This window comes from Falco rusticolus, chromosome 3, assembly GCF_015220075.1.
Source record: "Falco rusticolus isolate bFalRus1 chromosome 3, bFalRus1.pri, whole genome shotgun sequence".
NCBI classification, from domain to species: domain Eukaryota; kingdom Metazoa; phylum Chordata; class Aves; order Falconiformes; family Falconidae; genus Falco; species Falco rusticolus.
Genome location: NC_051189.1, coordinates 111489341 through 111511358, shown reverse-complemented (window position 1 = coordinate 111511358; position 22018 = coordinate 111489341). Strand labels below are relative to the sequence as shown.

Here is a 22018-nt window from a genome sequence, read left to right as displayed (position 1 = left end):
AGCAGAGCTGGAGCTAGATTGCGGAGCTGTGCTTAATTAATTTATAAACTTGCATATGATCTGACCTGTTTCCCTAGAGGAATAAGGAAATTGGATCTGATAGGTGTTTGCAAAGGGTTTATGTGGTCTCTGATAGAAGCTGATATCATGCACAAATGCAAAGTGCTCTTTGCTCCTAAGGGGGTGTGCTGTCTGTTGACTTGTTTCTTGGCTCAGGTTTGCACTCAGGAGCTGAGAATGAATTGCTTTTGAATGCTGTATTAAAGTCTGTGGAGACAATTTGGAAAAAAACCCAAACCAGCACCTAATCCTTTCTACTGCTTGGGGTATTGCTGAACATGCAGCACACTTGATTCTCTGAATCAAGTAATTTGTCTTCTTTTTTTTCCCCCCCTTCTTTTAACAAGGAAAAAATGAATACATGAAGAAGATGGGGCTGCAAACTGAGATTTGAACTAGAACCCAATGGGGCATTTTGAATGTGCCTGAGAAAAGCCCAAAGCAACCCTGACTCCTGCTTGCAAATCAAACCCAGCCAGATCCTCTGTCTCCATATTTTCTCTGCCATCTCTTTCCTTCCACCTCCCTCCTCGCATACCCTCCCACTTGCTCTCCAGCTAACAACTCATGCGCCAAGTGTAATCTCCAAGCCAATTTTTATGGCTGAGTTGAAATGGAAAGGTGGACAGGCCTACAAGAGCATGGAAGTGACTCAATAAAACAGTGGGCTCCATTTAAACTGAGGGCTGTGAGTCTGGACAATATAGACAACAGCTTGTTTTGAAACCTAAATCTGTTTTGCTGGAAAGCTTGGGCTGGTTCTTGAACAGCACAGAAAGCTGCTCCTTCTGGTGCCTCCTGCCAGCAGTTGGGATTTCCAAGCTGCAGGCCCAGGCATTGCAGTCTGTGGCTCTTCGGGACCCACTGAGCAATGTCTGTGCCTTGGACTCTCCCGAGTGTCAAATCTATGGCCATGCTTTTAAACAGTGTGTTTCAGACTGATATACATGCTTTGAGACATTTTTTTTCCCACATCCAAATTGAATTTTACTTCCAAGGCTACCCTTTCTCTCAGTCCTAACCCTTACATCTCAGCTCTGTCACTTAATATGGGGCTCAGTGAGACAACTGAGTGGGCAACTGAGCTGTGGTCTTGGGTGTTCTTTGGTCCGTTTCACTCCTGTCACCGATGTCGGTATACTTGTGCACAGGGCACCGCAGCAACACTGCAGCATCATAGGGAGCTATAAAACACCAGCCTATGACAACTGGAAACAAGATATATCAGCAGGTAAATGTTTCATCCCCTGTGGCACTGCTTAAGCTGAAGAAAAGAAGCTTCATTCCTGTAAATCTGCTACGTTGAACTATTTCCTTGGAGAAGGTTACCTCACACTAACTGCAGAGTTCATAGCATAGGTTTCTGTGGAAGTGGTACAGTAAAGCATTTGACCTTATTTAGATTCCAATAACAGAGAGCTATACTGTAAGTAGCAGAAACAGATTAAGTTAAGACTGTGATGACATTTTCTTTACAGACCTCTTGCTGTTTCTTGTATTTCTGATGTGTTGTGGGGGAGGTCATTCCTTCTGGATCCGAGTCTTGGCACACACGCAGCTGAATTTATTCCTGCGTGTATACCACCTGCCTACATCCCCATCTATTCTGTTACGTTGCAGATCCTGGTACTGTTTGCGTTCCCATTCCTCTGGCTGATTCAGGGAGTAACTGCAGTGAGGCTGTCCCTTTACTCAGCCAACTGGGGCTGGTTTCCAGAGGGCCAGACACAGCACAGGGCAGTGGAGTGAGTCCCTTTGAAAATCAATTTACAAATGTCTATGCAAGCATTACTCCGTGTTTGCTTGTGGCGGAGAATTCCAGGAGGCTTTGGGACAAGGCACGTTATGAAAGGGTGGAAGATGGGGTCTCTGATTCTAGAATATGAGGGCAGCTCAGAAGCAGATGATGTGATTTGCCACAGGAAAGCTAGAAAAACTTGATAGCAAAGCCATAAATGTTTCCTTTGTTTTTGTGTTTTAACTGCAGGACTTGGTCATACGGTTAGCACAGGTAGCATCTCAGCCTGTGAATGCCTGGCTGAAACTGGGATGCAGTAAGGAACTGGGAACAATTGCCTGAAATGCTTTGATCCTTTGCCAGATGGCAGTCCCTTGGTATCCTTTGGGCTGGACAATTGCTGTTCAGGAGCTGCTGAGCTCATGCAGCTCACAGGACTGTTAATCTCTGAATCTTTGGTGGTAGAAGGGGAATAGGGACAATGGTGGCATCTGTGTCTTTCTGAACTGCTCCTGGGCTAGGCTTAGATCACGGCCCTCTGGGTCCGTGTTGGGACAGGGAAGAGGGAAGGGACACTGCTGCTCTGAGCTCAGTCCTGATGGCCTAAATCTGCATCCTATAGACATGGCTTCACTGGCCAGCTTCTGGCAGCCGTAACCAGCGTCGTTTCCCTCCTTTGCACAGGGACTAACAGGAACCAGCTCTTAGCGTCTCTTGTCTGTATTAGGAAGCATCCTGGACTCTCCCTGAGATTAATGTGTCATTAAACCAGTTTGCTTATTTTGAGACCCTGCCCCCTCCTCTGCTAATGGTCTGCAGGACTGTGCTTATTGAGCTGCGGTAACATTTAATGTGAGTTTCTGCATGGTTGGTGCAGCTGGCAGTAAGCTTTAAGTCCTTGTACTGGCAGGGGATCTGCCGACGTGCTGTGTAGGCACTCGGGCATCTTGTCTTGTCTCCACAACCTCACCATCCCCTCAGGAAGTTTCCCCTCTGTTCTGAAAAGCCTTGTATTCACCCGGGTCCTGCTCTGGAGCAGTCAGTTGTGGCACTGGAGGCTCTCCAGTCTCTGGGTTTTACATGTCTGCTTTCAGATTTCTTCCGGATCCTGGGAAGATGAAAAAGCAGTGCTAATTAATCTAATTCCAGAAGCACCAGGTTTTCATGGGAGGAGAGCAGCTGGCTGCATATGCTTCAGAGAGAGAGAAGTGTGGGAGGTAAGAAAGACATACCTGCTCAGTTCCCGCTTTGTAGGCTTCTGAGAGCCAGCTAGCTACAACCTACTTTGTGAGTCCCTCCTGATCCAATAGTAAGTTGTTCATGGGTGACAGTAGTGTGGTTTGCTGCAGTTATTCCCACTCAGCTGTAGTGACTGTTAGGATGAATTCTCCCCAAAATTCAGGCCCTCATATTCTCGGAAACAAGAGGCCATATCTATGCCACAGATGAGCTCAGGTCAGTGCATGCAGCTGGAATGGTGCATGAACAACCTTAGAGATGTGTTCTGCTCCCTCATAAGAGGACTACAGCATCATCCATGGCTCTTTCATGCCAGTACGTGGAAAGCCCTGCTGAAGAACTGAGTATGACTGAAATGCCATGGGAGCTGTGTCCCCACCACAGATTGCAGTCCTTACAGCCTTTCTGTTCTGAATCTGGCATTTTCTGATGTCAACAAATTATAGAAGCAAAAAGGCAAGACCTTTAGATCCATCAGAGTGAGGCAAGGTAGCATCTGGAGTGAGAAACTCTTGAGCCGCATGACTCAGACCCATGTGCAGGTGGGACTTTCTCCCTGTGCTTCCTTTTCCTGGAAGGTCAGTTTGAGGAGCAGAGCTGGCTGAATACAGACACTTCAGGTGAAGGGGAGTACTTGCAATGTTTCCTTTTAGCCTTAATTGTGCTTTTTATGTTGGAGTGGCAAGGAGATGAAAAGCTGCCTATGCTGTGGCTGACAAGAAGGACTGGCAGCACAGGTTGGCATTCCTGCCTCAGCTTTCATATTGCTGCCCACAGCACCACAACCAGCAAAATCCCATCGGCACAAACTGCCACTTAGGCTGCTGGCAAGAAAGCAGCTCGTGTGCACGGTGAGGAAGAAATCACCCTCCTCCTTCCCAGTGATGAACTAGCAGCTTATGGGGAGACTCTGGAGAGGGGCCTTTCGGAGAGGGTGTTTTGATTAGTCCCAGAAGCAGAGTGTGCACACAAGCAGGCTATTGCTGGGGAGCTGCAGATGGAGAAGAGTGCACAGCCAGCCCTTGTCTTCATACTTCCTCCTGCTGCAAGGAGCAGGTGTGGGGAGCAGGGTCAGAGCTGGGAAATGCAGCTGAGCATAGAGCGCTATCAGTGCCCACAGTGACGTAAACTGGGGAGCCTGGGCACAGGGTGGAATAATAAATGACTGTCAGGCGCTGACAGCAGGACTTGGCTTTCCTTTTCGGGGTGACAGTGGTCTGGGAAGCTTGAGTTTATCTATGAAAGAGCAGCACACAGCATTTGGGGGGATGGCAGTTTATTCCAGGGGCTTGGGAATGGGTGAATCCTCTCCGTGGCCTAAGATTCCTTCCTGGAGCGAGTGACGCTTCCTAGGATAATAATACAAGGCCCTGGTTTGTGGCAGCCATCTGTATTTAATGATCTGTAAAGGCTTTGCTGTGACCACAGGTGCCCAGGGGCAGACACTGGAGTGTGGAAATCCACGCGCCTTTAACAAGCCTGTGATCTTGGGTCTCCGGGAGGTGGGTCCGGGGGGCTTTTGAAGGCTGTGTGGCAGCACCCAAAGCACACAGCTGATCCAGAAGCCAGCCCTTTACTTAGCAACAGCAAGTGGCTGAAGCTCAGACAAAATCTAAGTAATTTTTGTAGTGGTTAGGTGAGTCATTTCTGAAGCATATCAGAGGCTCAGCTTGCTTGGCGTCTGTGCAGAAACCCGCAAGTGCCACATGCTTGAGTGACAGCGAGGCCTTATCATTAACACAAGCAAGTAACTCAAGTGGTAGACGTGGCACAAGGCTGCGAGGCATGTTTTGTGAGATTATAACCAAGAAGCTGTCTTCTAACACCTACAATCATTAGTTACAATAACCAGGAGCAAATTGCTTTATCAGGAAATGAATTTGCTTTGGCAATGACCTGCATGTTAGTGATGTTCTTATGTGGGTTTACCTCTGCAGCAATCCTGGGGTGGCAGGGCACCAAACATGCATGGTTTGATGCCAACAAATCTGGTGACCTTACCCTTTGAAAAGTGCTAGTTTCAGTACTTGGAAGCAAGTGTTTTGGGGCGATGTATGGTGTCCTTTTGAATATGTATTTTTTTTTTTTTTATTTTAAATCCGTCAGGATACAGATTCTTCCTTGAGTCATTCAGGAAATAGCACCCCAGGACAGACCTTGTGGTTAGCCTGCTGGAGCAGTGGTGGGGCTGCCTCTGTTTCCGAAAATAGTGCCATATGAAGGTCTCCCCCTGATCCAAACTTGTGGGATCGCTCTTTTTCCTAATTCGGGAAACATTCAGGAAAAGTGTGATGTTAAAATAGGAAACTCGGATGGCTGCGCTAGTTCTTATTTGTAGGCATCTTACTCCTAGCAAAGCACAGTGGAGCTGCTTTTGCTTTCCTTTTTGCTTTTGCTATACAACCTTGTGTGGATCACAACTGTAAGGTTACCTTGTTCTTCTCGGTCTGTTGTGTGAGAAGGCACTGCCTGCACACGCAATCACAGAGCAAATGCCTTTTAAAACCAGTGTCTGTGCTTTCCCCATATAGTAATCTTGCAGTTCCTTTCTCCACCCTGTTCCTTGTCCACACGGCCAGGTTAGAGGTGAGGAGGGATGAGGGAACTGATGGTCCTTGTGCTCTGGCACTGTTAAGCCTTTCTGAGGTGTGCCAGGTACTGGCACCCATGTCACTGGTTAGCGTAGATTGTGTGAAATTGGCTCTCCCTGTGGAGGCTGGATGTACCTCACCAGTGTAGGGGTTACATTGCACAGCAATGGTTATGCTTCACATTACAGCTCAAATTGTACCCGCAGAACAAAGCCGAGCTTGTAGTTTGTTGCACAGCCTCCATCTGTGCCGTGCTGTGCACTCCAAGAATTTGGGTATCGTGTGTGTCAAACTAGGCAGCCAAAATACATCTCTTTTTCTTTTTTTTTTCTTTTTTTTTTTTTTTCTTTCTGATCTCCTGAGCTCCCGCATCTGTCACATGCGGACTATACCACCCCCTCCTTCTCAGAGATGCTAAGAGAAGATTCAGTTCAGTCCTGTTTGTTCAGCCTTCAGACTCTGTCGTGACAGGCAGTGCTGAAAAGCTCATGAGGAAATTAATAATTCTGCCTCTGAGCCAGGCATGAGCAGCGTGCAGGAAGCGAGGCGTGAGACCACACACTGAACAATGAGGAGAGAACAAGGTAGCAAATAGCTGGTGGGTTCAGGGAGCATTGTCTATCGCATGCAGTGGTGGAGGGCAGAGGTCTTGCCTTTAGACACTGAGCTTGGAAGAAAAATTGCACGGCAAAGCGTTTACAGAAGGGGGGCAAATTAAGGATGCTGTGTCAGCCCTGAATTTGGCATTTCCTGACTGGTGAGTGCTTGACTTTGCAGCTAATCTTTCCACACTGTTTTTGGCATGCAATTATGAGTAGATCTAATCAGTGCTTGTCAGACACCTGGCATAGCAGGCAGGTGCAGGCAGGAGATCCTTGATATCGTAGGCTGAGAGTGCTCTAACTGCCCTTTGTCCATTCTGAAAGCAGGTTGATAGATCATGGAATCATTTTGGTTGGAAAAGACCTTTAAGTTCATTGAATCTGACTGTTCCTTTCCATTTCCAGCTGCTCATATCTTGGGGTGTAGGAGTGCCTGTAGGGGGAAGGAAGGGCAGGAGAGTTAGCAGTGAAGGAGGACACCTTGTTTAGGAGTGACTGTGCATGCTTGTACTTCATAAAGCTTGGAAGATCAGACAGTCCTCCATCCTGTATATAGCCCTATCTGTTGTCTTGCCCCCTGTGGGCAAGTTCAATTGCAGACAATAGAGCTTTAAATATATATATTTTAAGATAATTTTATCTAACTTTTTCCCCAGCAAACATGTTTGCATCATTGTGTTGCAATTCCAACAGCACTGTGCTGCTGGAGCATTCTGATTTCATTCTGATCTGAAAATGCCTGGGGTCTGGCAATGTTTTTGTGTATCTTATCGAAGGATTCAAAGCAAATGGGAAGGGAAATGCAAAGGGCCCAGAAAGCAAATAGATTAAAGCCTTGTTGCTGCATTGTGCTGTACAGCTGGATAAGCAGACCTGCTTGATTAATAGTGGTGCAATCAGCCCAACCAGCGCTTTAAACCAGTGCCTTTAAACAGCACGTGCATCTCTGGGCTTGTGTTCCACTAAAACAGGTCCTGTGTTGTATCTTCAGGCACAGGTTCTAGTCAATGGCTGAATCAAGCCAGTGTTTTCAGAAGTGTTTCAGGAGACTCAGGCTCAGGTGCCCAGTCTCAGGTGTCCTGGGGCAGCTTTGCTTTCCCAGGAAGGACTGCAACACCTCTGAAAGTCAGACCTCCATTTAGGGGCCCAGAAATCGTATCTAATTCCTCTTTACGGTTTCATTTTTCCCACTCATGAAAGGCAGTCTGCACTGGCAAAGGGCAGCACACAGCTTACTCCATGCACTCAGTTACAGCTGTGTTGATAAAGGGAGAGCAGGGACCTGAGAAAGCCCTTCTGCGTTGTTTTTTTAAAGTGATGTTTCTAGACCGGTCTCAGTGATTCAAGTGCAGAGCAAAACTCTGGTCCCGAGTATCACTGTGGTGCCCTGCTTTAGAGTGGGTGTACATTAATGATGCCCTCTGGTTGTTTTACGAAGCCAGAGCTTTGTACAGCGTTCCTTAGTACAACAGGGCCTGGGGGGCACTGTGTCCATCCACGCTGTCAGCTGAGCATCATTACAGAGAGGTGGCTTTTTTCAGAAGCTGGGTGCTCTTGGGATGATTTTACAAGCACGAAAGGCTATTTCTCTCCCTCTTAGAAGAACTTTATACAGCTAACAAAGGGGCCTAAAGCGGCCTTTGGTAGAAACTCCAAGAGTTTTGAGGAATACAAATAGGACCATAAAACTGCTAGTTCTGCTCTGAAAGCTTTGCCCATGGGAGAAATGAATGTGAAGTTTAATTATTTTGTCGATAGGAATCTCCCATATTACAGAAATTGTCTTTCCCTCCCATTCTAGCCTTGTGCTTTCTTTCCTTGTTTCTTTCTAGCTTGCTGATGCACAAGGCTTCCTTTTTCCTGTAAGAAGGAACAACTGAGTAATTGAAATGGAACACTAGTGAGGATTTTTTAATCTGAAAGTCAGCATTAATTAGTCAGGTCGGGTGTAATTAGCTTCCTCATCTGTCACTGCCTCTCCCCAACTTGTCAATGACTTTCTTCTATCCTAGATTTTACTGAAAAAAACCTCTGTCATGTGGGAGCTGCATGGGGGATTTTCCTGGTTGGGGTGCAAGTGAATGACAAGCCCTGCAGGGCTGTTGGGGTCTGAGCTGGATCCCACCTGCTGCTACCAAGGACAAAACTCTTGCTGATCTAAAGGTCTCCCAGGTCTGGCTTTGTCCCTTCTTTTCTGCTGTGTGTCAGGCTCACAGGAGTCATAATTATTCCTACCCTGTGCTCCATCGCCCTACAGTGCTTTAAATCCTTAATTCATGAATCCAGTCAGACTGGTAAATTGCAGCAAGAAGTGGAGGATGCCCGGGTTAGATAGAAGGGCAAATACCAAGGGGCTTGGAGGCCCAGTCTGCCAGCCACTGGTTGCTCTGTGATAGTCATCCAGGAAGGAAAAGGGTAAGCCTCTTCCATTGGGCACCGGTGGTATTCATGGCCGTGGTGCTGAGGTTCAGCTGCAGGTTGTCTGGTGTGCAGGGCTGGCAGCGTGGCTCAGATCAGATGTGAGATAGCCTCTATGCTCCTCTGGACAGAAGTGCCCATTGGCACTGAAAAAATAGACTTGGCAAGGAGGCCTTTCTTGTTTTCCTCCTAGTCATGTTTCCACACTGCCGCTGCAGCTGCCAGGAGGCAAACCAGGTCATCAGCTGGATCCTGGCATTACTGGTACCTTCCATAAAGCTGTGTGTCTTTGTACCAACACAGGGTTGGAAGATGTGAGTCTCTTTGGCCATATGTCTCTTCGCTGTGATGGATTTTCTGAACTCACAGCTTCAGATCAGGCAGGACCTTCATCCTGGGATGGTGCTGAAACTGCCCAGCAGTCTGAAGACTGAATGCTAAGGGAGGAGGCTTTTTATGTACTGTACTACAGGCTAATTCTTCCTTTCCCCTATTGAATCCCCCTTCTACCCTCCCTTTCCAGCTCTGTTTTCTACAACATCCCTCCAAGCTCAGCTGTGCTGCTGAATCAGCAGCTCGCTGGCCTCTCCCCGCTTCCTCTTTCCCCATCCCCAGGTGGTTCTTGGCTGGCTGAAGGAGTGAGGCAGCACAGGTGAACATGTGCCAACGCCAGGCTAGGAGGGGGTGAGCTGAACAGGAGCTGTGCAGGCCCAGCTTTGCCGGAGCAGCGCAGCAGCTGTGGATTCTATGCAGCCATTAGGCAAAAGGCTTGAGATTTGTCCCCGCTTCGCAGCATACTCGCTGTAGGCAGCTCTGCAGCTCTGCAACCCTGCTGTTGGACTTCATCCATACCACGGTAGTGTGGGGAAGGGAAAGGGCCCCACGTCTTCCCCTTGTCGGGTACCCTGGGGAGAGCTGCCCCTTGCTCTGCCCTGGCCATCAGTGCGCCCAGTCGGCCGCTGCATGGCTGTGCAGGAAGCAGGAGCTGCTGCAGGCTCCGAGGGCTTGAGGAGCTGGTTTTGCCCAAGCAGCCAGTTCAGGGTCTGTCCTTCACTGGGTGTGTGATGACAGCCTGGAGCTTTGAGGGATGCAGGATTAGGTCCGCTGTGCGTATCCTGGAAGTGAAAAAGTAACTGGGCCATGCTTCAGTGCTGGGAGTCCCTGGGTAGTATGGGAAGTGGTAGAGGGAAAACAGGCCAGCCCCCAAGTAGAATTCAAGTAGAAAAAACGCATTTCACTCCCCTTCTGGCTGATTTTAGGGTTTATCTCCCCTGCCAATTGAGTTTGCCATGTTTTGGATTGGATAAGCTTTCATCCTGACCCAGGCAGGATCTGATGAAGGCGGTAAAGCCAGACGAGTCCCAGGGGCAATGCTAAGTGAGCTGTCTGGCTTTGCAGCTGAATTATGTGGCAAACTCTTTTGAAGGGAGTTCAGAGCTGTGGCGGAACTAGGGCAGGATGCATGCACACGCTTACCCCGCGTGGACAGCCCAGGTGCCTCCCTCCCTGCCCTTGCCTTTCTGCCTGGACCAAGTCCTGATTCTTCCCTGACTCAGTTCTCACATAAGTGCGTATAATCTTGGGGCTTTTCCAGCACTTGCTGTGCTGGGGATTACACCAGCATCAGAATTTGTACCAGTCTTCAGAGGGCAGCATGCACTGGCCTTCATGCATTGCGGGTGTCCACCTGTTATAAGGTGGGTTTTGCAGTCACCGTGAGAGTGGATGGAAGAGCCAGAGGGAGATGCCTGACATCTGATCCCTTGAGTTGAGGATTTAGTGCTTGGTTAAAAAAAGAAGTTGGTATGATCCTTTTTCTGCTGGCTTATTACTATCTCAGTCTCTCTCATTTCCCTTTCTTGGCACGTGCAGGCCATTCTGTTTCAGGACTAGAATCTTTTCCCTCCTTCTCAGCAGCTCAATAAATGGGAAATTATTATGGGTCTTTACCTCTCATTCTGAAGAGAGAATACATATGCTGATCAGGTCTTGCAGTAACTCTGTTCTGTCGAAGGAGAGCCCGGGCCAGTGGGAGAAGGGGCAGCCGGGTGGAGCGGAGGTAGCTGCATGCACACACCAACTTGTACAGGTGGGATGGGTGAGCTTTGCACCTGCATTCATGCAGCACCAGTCTGCACTGCTAATGTGAGCTGAAGTTGTAGCTTGATTGTCTCTTAGAGGCAGAAGGACGACAGTACTTGTCGGCCGAGTGATAGGTGGGTGTCACTGGCCAAGGGCTTGCGTGTGCTGAGCTTGCCTGTCTGCAGAGGCGAGCAGTGTGGGGCAACCTGTGAGCTGGGGCTGGCAACAGTGCTGTGTTTGGGGGGGCTAGCATGTCAGCGGGCTTTGGACACATAGGAGGATGTCACTGCCCTCCACTGTTTTGTCAGCATTGATGGAGTTACGGCTGCTCTGTGGGGAAAGTTTGGGAGCAGCATGGAGTGTGGGAGAGAAGGCGGGACTGCAGTCAGGAGCAGCTGGAAGAGGATTATATGCAGATTGAGGGACATGGGAAGGCCTCTTGCCTGTCGTGGGGCAAGTAAGGCGCTCTAAGCAACAACACAAGAGCACGTGGGTGTGCATCCCATGAAGCTGGGTGGAGGAGCACCTGCAGGCCAGTAGCTGCCATGGGCAGCATTGCTCATATGCTCTTGGCTTTGCTCCCATGCCTGAGGCGCACACAGTGATGCATGGCTGTTCAGGGAAACTTTCAGATGTTCCCTGGCTGCTTACGATTTTGCATCCTGAATATTAAAAAAATTTTAATGGAGCCTAAAAGCAGCTAGATTTCTCCTAACCTTTCCAGAGACTTGAAAAGACCCCTCTGTGCTTTCTTCTTGCTAACAGCCCTACACGTGAAGGGGGGAAACAACACAGCAGTTTTGTGAGCCACCCTCTCCTCACCCCATTTCTTAGCCTCCTGAGGGTGAGACATCTGGCAGAAGAGAGACTGTGCCCATCTGCCATCAGTGGTGCCCATCTGTTTTTGTACTGTGGGATTGCAGAGCAGGAGGTGGATTCAGCGTACGCTTACGTGCCCTCCCACACAGCGCTGTACAGCCTGGCCGAGGTGTGTGAGCCAGCTGCATGAACCCAGCCACGGTAAGGGACTGGGAGAGGCCCTGCACTCCCACTGGCAGGAAGGGTGGGATGTTTTGAGACTGTCAGCTGCAGATTAAGGCCACTGATCAACATTTGTGCTTTCCTCAGTGTGGGCAGGAGCAGGGGGGCTGGAGCTCAGAGGTTGCCTGTTCTCCACAGGGTCTGCAGTGCTGGAAGTGCTCTGCCCAGCCTAGCACACATGCTATCCAGACCAAAGTGAGTCCCATGGGAGCTGCTGTAGCATCTGTGAACCCCCTGTGAGCAAAGCCACAGGCATCACCCAGGCTGACCAGAGCCAGGGAGACTGCTGTGGCCCTTGCTCCTTTGCACATCCCTCTTCTGCCAAGGAGCGTTTCTGCTACTTTGCTTTTCCTCTTGGTCCAAGTTCCAGCATCTCGAGGTCTTCTGAGGACCTAGAGTTAAGGGGTGCTGGCAGTTCATCTTCCTGATGATCTAAGTCCTGCTGAAATAGAAACCCTAGTTAGTAGTAGCAAACCTGGTAAATTGCTTCTGGCTTATGTGTAAATTGCTTGCAACTGTCAGGGTCAAGTAACAAACTGAATCTCTTCATTCATGCAGCGAGCAGGGGCTGCTGGCATGGCTGCTGGGAATGGGAGTGATGCTTACAGGGTCTGGGCTTTCTGGGATTTGCTGTTGGGGACCACCACCTGGGGCTTCCTGGCTTGGGAGGGGCACGTGGGAAAATCTAAGGACCTATGTGTGCTGGCAGACCTGTGCAAAGGAGAGCACCTCCCAGGGAGTCTCCCTTCCTTTCCTGCACAAGCGTGGGCTGGCCAGGGAGAGTTTCCTCCTTCTGGTTCCCTTGGGGACAGTAACTGCTTTTGCTTCCTGGCTGTTCCAGAAGAACAAGGAAAACCTACTCCATAAACAATGTCCCACAAGGGTGGAAGGAAAATAGGGTTGTTCAGCCCTTTCCCTTCCCATGCTGGTGGTGGAGAGCCCTTCAGGGACTAGAGCAGGGTCACAGTGAGTTCTCCATGGGGGCTGGTATGTGCAAGCGTGTGCATACATATGCATCTGCAGGTGTGGGTGCATGTGCTTCTGGTTGTGTGTGCACATGCACACTTTGTGGGAAAGATAAACACAGCTATCAATAGCTGGTGAAAAATCTCTTGCCGTGTGTAAGGAAAGGAAAATAGGGTCCCTTGCATTTTTCATCTGGTGCCATGAACTGTTCCTGGCCTTGACAACCAGATTAGCTAGTTAAATGTTCCTGCTGCTGCAGTCTGAGCAGCATACTGTGAATTCCCTGCCATCTCCATGCCTGGTGTTCCCGGAGCCATGCAGAGCCCTCTCCAGCCCCAGACCTCAGTGCTCTGGCAGTAGTTTGAAATTCTCCCTCTGTGCCAGGCAGGGTGTTGGATATCCCATGGTGAGCCTGTTCTTTCAGTGGCTGTAGCAAATCTGCGGGGTTTGAGAGGGGTCATGCTTTGCTGCTGAGTGTGCAGGGCTGAGAGAGCTGGAGTGTGCCTCCCTCCCTGGCTCTGCTGCTGAGACCCTTCGGCAGCCGCTGTGGATTCATGGCTGTGCCCAGTGACACATTGCTGGGCCTTACTGACTGCTTTTTTCCTATCCCTTTGCGCAGGTGCTGGACATGGACACAGAGGATGACCCCTTGTTACAGGACGCCTGGCTAGATGAGGAAGATGAAGAGGTAGCCTTCAGCTCCTGGAAGAGGCGAGAGGGTGCTCTGTTGTGTGGGAAAAGCCCATGCAGAGTCAGGCCACTGCGTGTCACACTGCCCGTGTCTGGCTTCTGGAATATTGTTGGCTGGGTATTTACCAACCCGTACTGCGCTGGCTTCATCCTTTTCCTGGGCTGTGCCATCCCTGCTGTGCTTGCTGTTGTCATGTTCCTCCACTACCCAGCCCTGGATATTGACATCTCCTACAATGCTTTTGAGATTCGCAACCACGAGTCCTCTCAGCGCTTTGATGCACTGGCCTTGGCCCTCAAGTCCCAGTTTGGGTCATGGGGGAGGAACCGCCGGGACTTGGCTGACTTTACCTCTGAAACCCTGCAGAGGCTCATCTTCGAGCAGCTCCAGCAGCTTCATCTCAATGCTTCCCGTCTCAGGGTTGGCGCACGGGTCAAGCGCAGCACCTTGGAGGGCAGGATGAGCTCCCCCAAGCCCCATGCCCACCTGAACCCTGGAAACCGGACTTCCCGAATCGGGAGGGGTGCCCCACGCTGGGACTACTCCGGCACTTACATCAGCACCAACACACAGACACATGCCCACTGGCGCATTGAGCTCATTTTTCTGGCTCGGGGGGACTCTGAAAACAACATCTTCACCACTGAGCGCCTGGTTACCATCCATGAGGTTGAGCGCAAGATCATGGACCACCCTCGCTTCCGGGAGTTCTGCTGGAAGCCCCATGAGGTCCTGAAGGACCTGCCTCTGGGTTCCTACTCCTACTGCTCCCCTCCCAGCTCTCTTATGACCTACTTCTTCCCCACTGAGAGAGGAGGGAAGATCTACTATGATGGCATGGGACAAGACCTTGCTGACATCCAAGGTAGGCTGAGGGCTGTGGGCGAGGGCTGCATGTTTAAGGCAAGCATCTCCTGCAAATTCAGGCAGTCACTGACGGGTGTGCAGCTGAGAAGGCTGACCGCCTTGTGCAGAGAGGAAGATACTGCGATGTCGTGCCTTGAGGAATCATCTTTTCTGTGCTAGGGCCCCTTTTCAACCCTTTCAGCAAAGCCCATATAACTCCAGTCACGGGTCATGCAGGCCCCAACAGGCCAGCAAGAAGGACAAATGAGGGGATCCCTGCATTGTACAGATGTCCCCTGTAAATTACTATGGTTAACTAGAGGAATGTCAGGTCTTGGATAGACAATCAGGATGAGATTCCCTGCGCTATAGAGCAGATGAAAGGTCTGTGGGCTGTTCTGGAGCTTGGAAAGCAGCTTGTGAGTCACAGGTGGAAAGGCTCCTATAAGGAGAGGAGGAGGGCCATGCCTCCTGTTCCCAGCTCCGTACCCCGTACTGTGTTCCTCTAGTAGAGCAGAGGCTCTGGATGGTAAAAAGGAGGTGAATCATGAGGAGCCTGTGGGTGTGATGTGGCTGTGGGATGAAGCCTCCATCTGTTTCCTGAGCACAGGCTGCAGGTGACAGCTGTCCAGGAGCCATACAAGGAGCAGGCAAAGAATTAACTCCATCTGTTCCAGTGTGAGTAACAGTTCTGCTACTAAAACAAGAAAGAGCATAGTTTCTGGGTCTTTCTGGTGTGAACTCAAGGGAACTTGGATTTTTGGGATAGACAGGCAATGTCTCTTATTCAAAACTAGCTGAGTACCTCCATCTCTGTATCCCTCACACCATCAATTGGCAGAGGTACCAGTTCTCAGTGGAGCCAGGACCCCTTATCTTCCCATGGGCTTTGTTTAGCTCATGTGCTTCCCATTGTGATGGAGCAAATTGATAGGGATGCTGAGTGCACTGCTGCTTGGGGGAGCTGCGGTTCAGATCAGTCGGTGGAAAATGCATCCCTGATGGGGAACTGCATGTAGGCAACATCGCAAGCAGAGTCACAAAGCAGAAGTGGAATGTGAGTCTGACGGTCCAGCTTTCCCAGCCCTCCTTGCTCTCTGTGGGGTGGCAACAGTTTCCCTTTGTCAGACTAGACCCTGTGCCTTGCCACATCAACTAGGCAGGACCTAACAAATGTGGTCCTGCTTTCTCCTGCAGGGTCCCTGGAGCTGGCCATGACCCACCCTGAATTCTACTGGTATGTGGATGAGGGCTTGTCTGCTGAGAACATGAAGAGCTCCCTGCTGCGGAGCGAAATCCTCTTTGGGGCACCACTGCCAAACTACTACTCAGTGGAGGACCGCTGGGAGGAGCAGCGCCGCAAGTTCCAGAACTTTGTCATCACCTATGTGGCCATGCTGGCCAAGCAGTCCACAAGGTGAGGGGGCATGCAGACAGGGCAGGTGCCTTGCTGGGAATGGGTGCGAGCAGGGAAGGGCAGAGGCTGGAGGGGCTGGTGCTTTCTGTTGCACTGAAGGAGTGGATGGAATAGGCCCTTTGGCGTGTTCAGGCTCTGCCTTAAGGTTTACGCAGGACAGACGTGCCTGCTCTGCTCTGAGCCAGGCAGCATTCAGCCTCGCCGGGGAGGCACTGGGACAGAAGGCTTGGCGTGCCAGTTCGGACTGTGGGTCAGTCTCATACAGTGGCCGTGGCGTAATGCTCCAGACGAAGGAGGAAAACCATCTCCTTTGAAGTTCAGCTCAGCCATGGTGCTATGCGTGAGGGTGGGGAGCATATGGCAGAAAACCACTCATATGCTTCCCTTTAATGCCACTTCCTACTGCAGCAACATGCCAGAGACATCAATAGAAGCAATGAAAGGGAGCCAAAGACTGAATCCAGTGCCTGCCTTTCTACTCAGCCCCTCTCTGGCATTGGACCTGTTTGCTTCCACCTCACAAGTCCAATTCCATGGACTCCAACAGAGCTGCTTCTCTGCCTTCCTGGTCTGAATTTGGCCCCAGCTGGTCTGATGCGGGGGATGAAATGATTCTTACTCAAGGCATCAACTTGTGGATCCGATTCTGATTTTTCTCATGCCAGTGTAACTCCTTTCAGAAGTGTTTGCTCTTTGTATAGAGATATGGGGAAGGGAGTTTCAGGGCAGGATGAGTTTCAGGAAATGCAGTCTTCTTTCACCACCAGGTCTGTATGACTGTGGTGGAATAGAGCTTTGCTCAGTGCTTGTGAGAAGGGAGATGGTAAAATAGAGCTAAAAGAGTAGCTGGGTATCCGTGTAGCTGAGGGACGGCAGTGAGTCCCAGTGTCAGTGTACCTGCTCAGTTTCCAGCGCTCCAGTGAATTTCAATAGCTCCCAGAACGAAGGGATACTGATCTTCAAAAGCAGAGCGACTGCCGGCAGCCCTTGTCAGCCCTGAAAGCCGGCAGCCACAGAGGGTTCTCAGCAATGGGCTGGCAGAGTGGGCTGCCGTTATTGGAAGCCCAAAGGGAATTGGGGCCAAGGCTCAGTTCTGAAGCTCAGGGTCCTGATAGCCTCCCACGGTGCAGTGTTATTGTACTCCTGGTTAAATTATCTTGGATTACTTCCGCTCGGAGCCTGCTTCCAGAACCAGAAGCTGGTAAATCATATGGTTTCTGATAAGCTCTCGCTCTGCCTGCATCTGCTGGTTATTACCTTTGTGCTTAATATAATAAGCAATGATTAGGATTCCAAATGGAATTGGCTTTGGAGGCTTCAGAAGCTGTCTATTAGTGCCAAAGGCCCACCATGCAGTGGAAGAATTTAAAAAAATATTAGACTTGCTCTTTTATTTTTCTCCCTTGTATGAACTTCACCTCTAGCAGCAACCTCGTTCAACCTGCTCTCACCACTCTGAGCTGTTTCCTCAGAGAACTGCCAAGTTTATTAGAGCAGTGATCTCCTTTGGCTCTGTGGGGAGACATTGTGCTTTTAAGTTTGCTGGCTCTGCTCCCTTTACACTCAACTATGCCTAACTCCTTTTCCTTCCTTCATATTTTACCACTCTAGCAAAGTCCAGGTGCTGTATGGAGGAACAGATTTGTTTGACTATGAAGTCAGGAGGACTTTCAACAACGACATGTTGCTGGCCTTCATCAGCAGCAGCTGCATAGCTGTCTTGGTCTACATCCTTACCTCCTGCTCAGGTAGGCTGTAGTCGTGGTTGCTCTGCTCTCACACAAATCCAAATGGGCCATGATTGCCTGTTTCGGCGCAAGCCCCAGGCGAGGCTCTGATGCCCTGACACCAGCCTGGCTTTCTGGCACAGCAGCATGCAGAAGGTCTGGTTCTCCAGAGCAGAGATTTGTGGGCTGGGTGGGGGGAAGGCTCACAGGAGAATAGGAATAAGATGCAAATTCCCATCTTACTAATGCTGTTGTAAAGCTGATATTTCGTGGATGCGCCTCAGGGGAAGGAGTCTGCAGGCGGTACTCCGGCAGCCTTGAGCTATTCTCTGTCACCAACACACTCCTGGGAACCAGTGTCCCAATAGAGCGGGTGTGAGATGTCTGTTCTCCCAGGGGGTGGCCAGTGGTACTATTCTTTTCCATGTTTCTTTCCTCCTGTAGTGTTCCTGTCATTCTTTGGCATTGCCAGTATTGGGCTAAGCTGCCTGGTGGCTCTGTTCCTGTACCACATCGTATTTGGGATCCAGTACCTGGGTATACTCAACGGTGTGGCTGCCTTTGTCATTGTGGGGATTGGTAAGCATATCCTTGCTCAAAACCTGCCTGTGCTGCCTTGCCATAACTCCTGCCTGCAGGAGAAAGAAAGGTGATGGTGGCAAATGCAGATTGAATTTTCAAGCCCTTTCCCTCTATTACCTGTAAGTGAAATATTTGCAGGTCAGATGTTGAAGGGAAATTAGATTTTTAGCATATGTCCCTACAGTGAACACTGTATCAAAATATCGCCCCTCTTTTCCCAGGGGTTGATGATGTCTTTGTTTTCATCAATACCTATCGCCAAGCAACCCACCTCAAGGACCTGCGACTGCGCATGATCCACACCATCCAGACAGCAGGGAAGGCCACCTTCTTCACTTCCTTGACCACGGCTGCAGCATATGCTGCCAACATCTTCTCTCAGGTACACTGCAGCTTTGGGATTTGGGGCTTTCTCTTTCTGCCAGAGGGCCTAATAGAGAGGGAAGCTGTCAGCACCTCCTTCTGTCCTCTCCTCCAGCACAGGGACATGCTGGACTTGCTTGCCCTAGAGAGCTGTCCCTTACCTGCTCTAAGGCAGTGGACACTCTCCCTGTATCAGCATGCAAGACAATATTTCCCATGCCACAGATTAAACATGATCCAGTGGCTGTCAGGTTCCAGCTCAGCTCTTCACCTACCAGGTTTGCTGACTACCATGACTGAGGTCAGCATGTGCTATTCTCAGGTTCCTCCAGGCTGGAAAAAGGTATCTGGTGCCTCTCCAGGCCTCCTGCCCCAGTTGATCCTAAGTCCATGTTCTCTCTCTTCCTGTAGATCCCAGCCGTGCATGACTTTGGACTCTTCATGTCGCTGATTGTGTCCTGCTGCTGGGTAGCTGTGCTCTTCACCATGCCAGCTGCTCTTGGAATATGGACCCTTTATGTGTCCCCACTAGAGAGCTCCTGCCAAACCAGGTGAGCCCTGGAGCCTCCTTGTGTGGGTGGGAAGTTGTTGCGGAACTCATGGCTGAGGCAGCATGGAAATCCCTGCCCTATCCTCTCAGTTATCCTCATCCCCCTCAGCTTGGCTTTGCCATTCCCTCTAACAAAAGGAAACTTAACTCCTACTATTCCAGTTTGAAGGGCCAGGTCTCAGTCTCATTCCCCCGGTGTACACACAGGTGTCTCCCAGGAGCCAGATGTTGAATCCCATGGAGTATCGGAGCCATTTGCGTGGCTCAGAGCTGAACCTGCACTTGCTGCACAGCTGAATCCTCAAGCTGTGGAGACACAAGCCCTGCAAGGCACACAGATCAACGTTGCTTCTGCCTGTGAGCACAAGCAGGGCATGTAGATTTGTACTTGGAAGTCAGCACGTTTCCCCTTCCCTTGCTCTTTAGCAGTGCAGATGACCTGGCCTGATTTAATTCATTAGCAGGGAGATGAACTGCTGAAAACTCCCACCACTCAGCACCCAGTGTTCGTGGCTCAGCCCTGCTCTGTGCATCCAGCCCAGCCTGCTACTGCTCTGCCATAGCAGCTCAGCCCCTGACCTCTCAGCACTTAGCAATGGAAATTGCTCATGGCAGTGCCTGTTGTCTTTCCAAGTAATTGGAGCAGACTGTTCCTGCTGTCCTTGTCACTGCAGGAGCCCACTGGTAACACTTTGCAGGGTATGTGGCTTAAAACTTATGCCTTTGTCTCCTTCCCTGCTCTGATCCAGCTGTAGTCAGAAGTGCACCAAAAAGAGTGCCTTGCACCTGGCTGAAGATCTCTTCATTGCCTCAGAGGTCACCTCCAGAGCAGGCAGAGAGACGCTTCCCTATCTTGATGATGACATCCCACTGCTCAGTGTGGAGGAGGAGCCCGGTATGTGCCTTGCTGTGTAGGGCCTTCAGGGGGACCACACTGCCCTGTTCATCCTGTCCCTGCCACTGGTCTGTGCCTCGGTTTCCCTATTTTTAATCTGGAGATGGTGCTGTTACAGGAGGTTGTAGGAGTCTGAACTCACTCACGGTTGTAAGTTGCTTTGAGATCTTCAGTGGGTGTTGATACATGCTCTCTAATTACTTTGCTAATCCTCTTGGGTCTGACCTGGATTGTACTTTCTGGCTGGAATCTCTGATTGTGACATGGATTTAGCCATGAAATACCTAATCCATAGCACCAGGACAGCTCGCCTTCAAGTAAAGTGTTTTCCCCTCTTCCCTGCCATTCAGAGCACTGAGTTTGGGAAGTAAGCGAGAGAACGCTTTGTTATTCTCCAGCATCACCTCCTCAGAGCATCTGCTCCATCATGGCAAGAAGAGGGCAGTGAGTTGCATGAGACCACATAAGCAATCTAGAAAAAGAGCCCAGAAATTCCCTATCTGTTGTTAGCAGGAGATAATCCTTCTAGCCTGATTGAAGACAAGGGGTGCTTACAGGGTCATGCTCTGTTGTACTTGGCTTTTAAAACTTGCTGGGATCTCTTCCTTTTAAAACCCCCCAACGGAAGTGGTCTGGGCAGCGCGTAGCTTTCCGGCCTAGCAGCAGACTGGAGCTGGAGGCAAAGGGATCGATGGCTGAGAGCCCATCAATCCCACAGCAGTGCGCAGGCCCCCTCCCTGCAGAGCAGGCTCTGAGCTGCCTTTGATAGGCAGGCAACTAAGCTTTGGCACTGCTGCAAGAGCTGCCTCCTTAGTATGCCAGAGCCACATGCGATGGTAATGTATGGAAATAGCTCCTTCCCTTCCCTTGAGCGAACAGCAGGAGGCTTTTCTCCAGGGGCCCCTGGGCATCAGGTAACTTGTGAAGAAACAAAGCAGCTTGTTCCAGTTGGTGTCCAAGCACGGTTTGTGGGGCAGCTGCACAGCGTGCCAGGCACACTTTGACCCCTCTTCTTTCCCTAGGCTGCCGTGAGCTGGAGAAAAGAGATCAGATGGGAGCCAGGCTGCAGTCAGGAAGAGGTCAGCTGTCTGTAATTAGCTCTAAGGCATACTTAGTGGGACAGGGACAAATTTTGCTTGGCCTGAGAAGCATGCAGTGTCCCTGTGACATTATGGGCAGTCTTAGTGGGATTTGGCAGAGAAAGAATAGTCTGAAGCATAAGCTTTGGACTGAGCTATGGATTTAGAAGTGTAGCTGTCACATGTCAGTGATTTGACAAAGATGCTTCCTATGACATCCTGGGAAGTCACTGCCTCCACCTGGTTCTTACTCCATCTCTTTAGCTTGAGTGAGTTGTACAGCAACTTGCAGACAATGTTGTAAAGGAGAGCAGAAAGCTATGGGAGACACTCGTGATGCTGAGCACTGAGACTGCCTTTGATTTCTCTCTTTCTAGTCTCCCTGGAAATGGGGGATGTCCCCTTGGTATCTGTGATGCCAGAAAATCTGCAGCTTCCTGCAGAGAAGAGCAACCGGGGTCACTTGATAATTCATCTGCAGGAGCTGCTGGAACACTGGGTGCTGTGGTCTGCAGTGAAGAGCAGATGGGTGATTGTGGGTAAGTAAAGAGGGCAGTTTTCCTTCCCCATGGATTTTTAGAGGGTTTGACAGCATCTCAGTGAGTCCCCAAGCCTTGATTATTAGTGACAAGAGATTGAGAAAAGGGATATAGTGGATGGCTTCCAACTCTGTGGAAGAGCATCCTCAGAACAGTCGTGAGGAACTCTGAGACTTTTTCATCCCTCTCCTTTTGCTCAGATCTGAAATGGCAAGTCTGATGGGGTTTTCCAGGCATGGGGCTCATTACAAGTAAGCTCAGCTGCCAGCGTGCATCAGGGGCTGTTCCTTTTTCCTGTTGAAAATACCATCTCTCTGCTACACCTCTGCTGTCTATGTTGTAAGCGTGGGATGCATCTAGGGTTACACACACTTACCTGGGCTTCTCCTTGCAGGGCTCTTTCTCCTTGTTTTGCTCCTGTCCATATTCTTTGCTAGCCGCCTCCAGCCAGCCAGCCGTGCTCCAGTCTTGTTCCGGCCAGACACTAACATCCAGGTGCTGTTAGACCTGAAATACAACCTGAGTGCTGAAGGCATCTCCTGCATTACCTGCTCAGGTGAGAGCACTGGTCCCCAGACCACAGTGGGTACAG

The 22018-nt window shown here is 50.2% G+C and overlaps 1 protein-coding gene across 7 annotated transcripts in view; it reads left to right on the top strand.

Moving 5' to 3' along the window:
• DISP3 (dispatched RND transporter family member 3) overlaps positions 1–22018 on the top strand; it is a 111088-nt gene that overhangs the window by 75268 nt on the left and 13802 nt on the right. For all 7 annotated transcript variants that reach the window (XR_005103240.1, XM_037380750.1, XM_037380754.1 and 4 more), the window contains 9 exons: positions 13357–14293; positions 15472–15691; positions 17303–17439; positions 17863–17997; positions 18222–18382; positions 18775–18914; positions 19663–19808; positions 21265–21426; positions 21821–21982. Coding sequence is in view for 6 of the 7 variants with exons in the window: in XM_037380750.1 (XP_037236647.1) it covers positions 13357–14293; positions 15472–15691; positions 17303–17439; positions 17863–17997; positions 18222–18382; positions 18775–18914; positions 19663–19808; positions 21265–21426; positions 21821–21982 (2200 nt within the window). In the remaining variant the exon portion in view is untranslated. The remainder of the gene's footprint in view (positions 1–13356; positions 14294–15471; positions 15692–17302; positions 17440–17862; positions 17998–18221; positions 18383–18774; positions 18915–19662; positions 19809–21264; positions 21427–21820; positions 21983–22018) is intronic.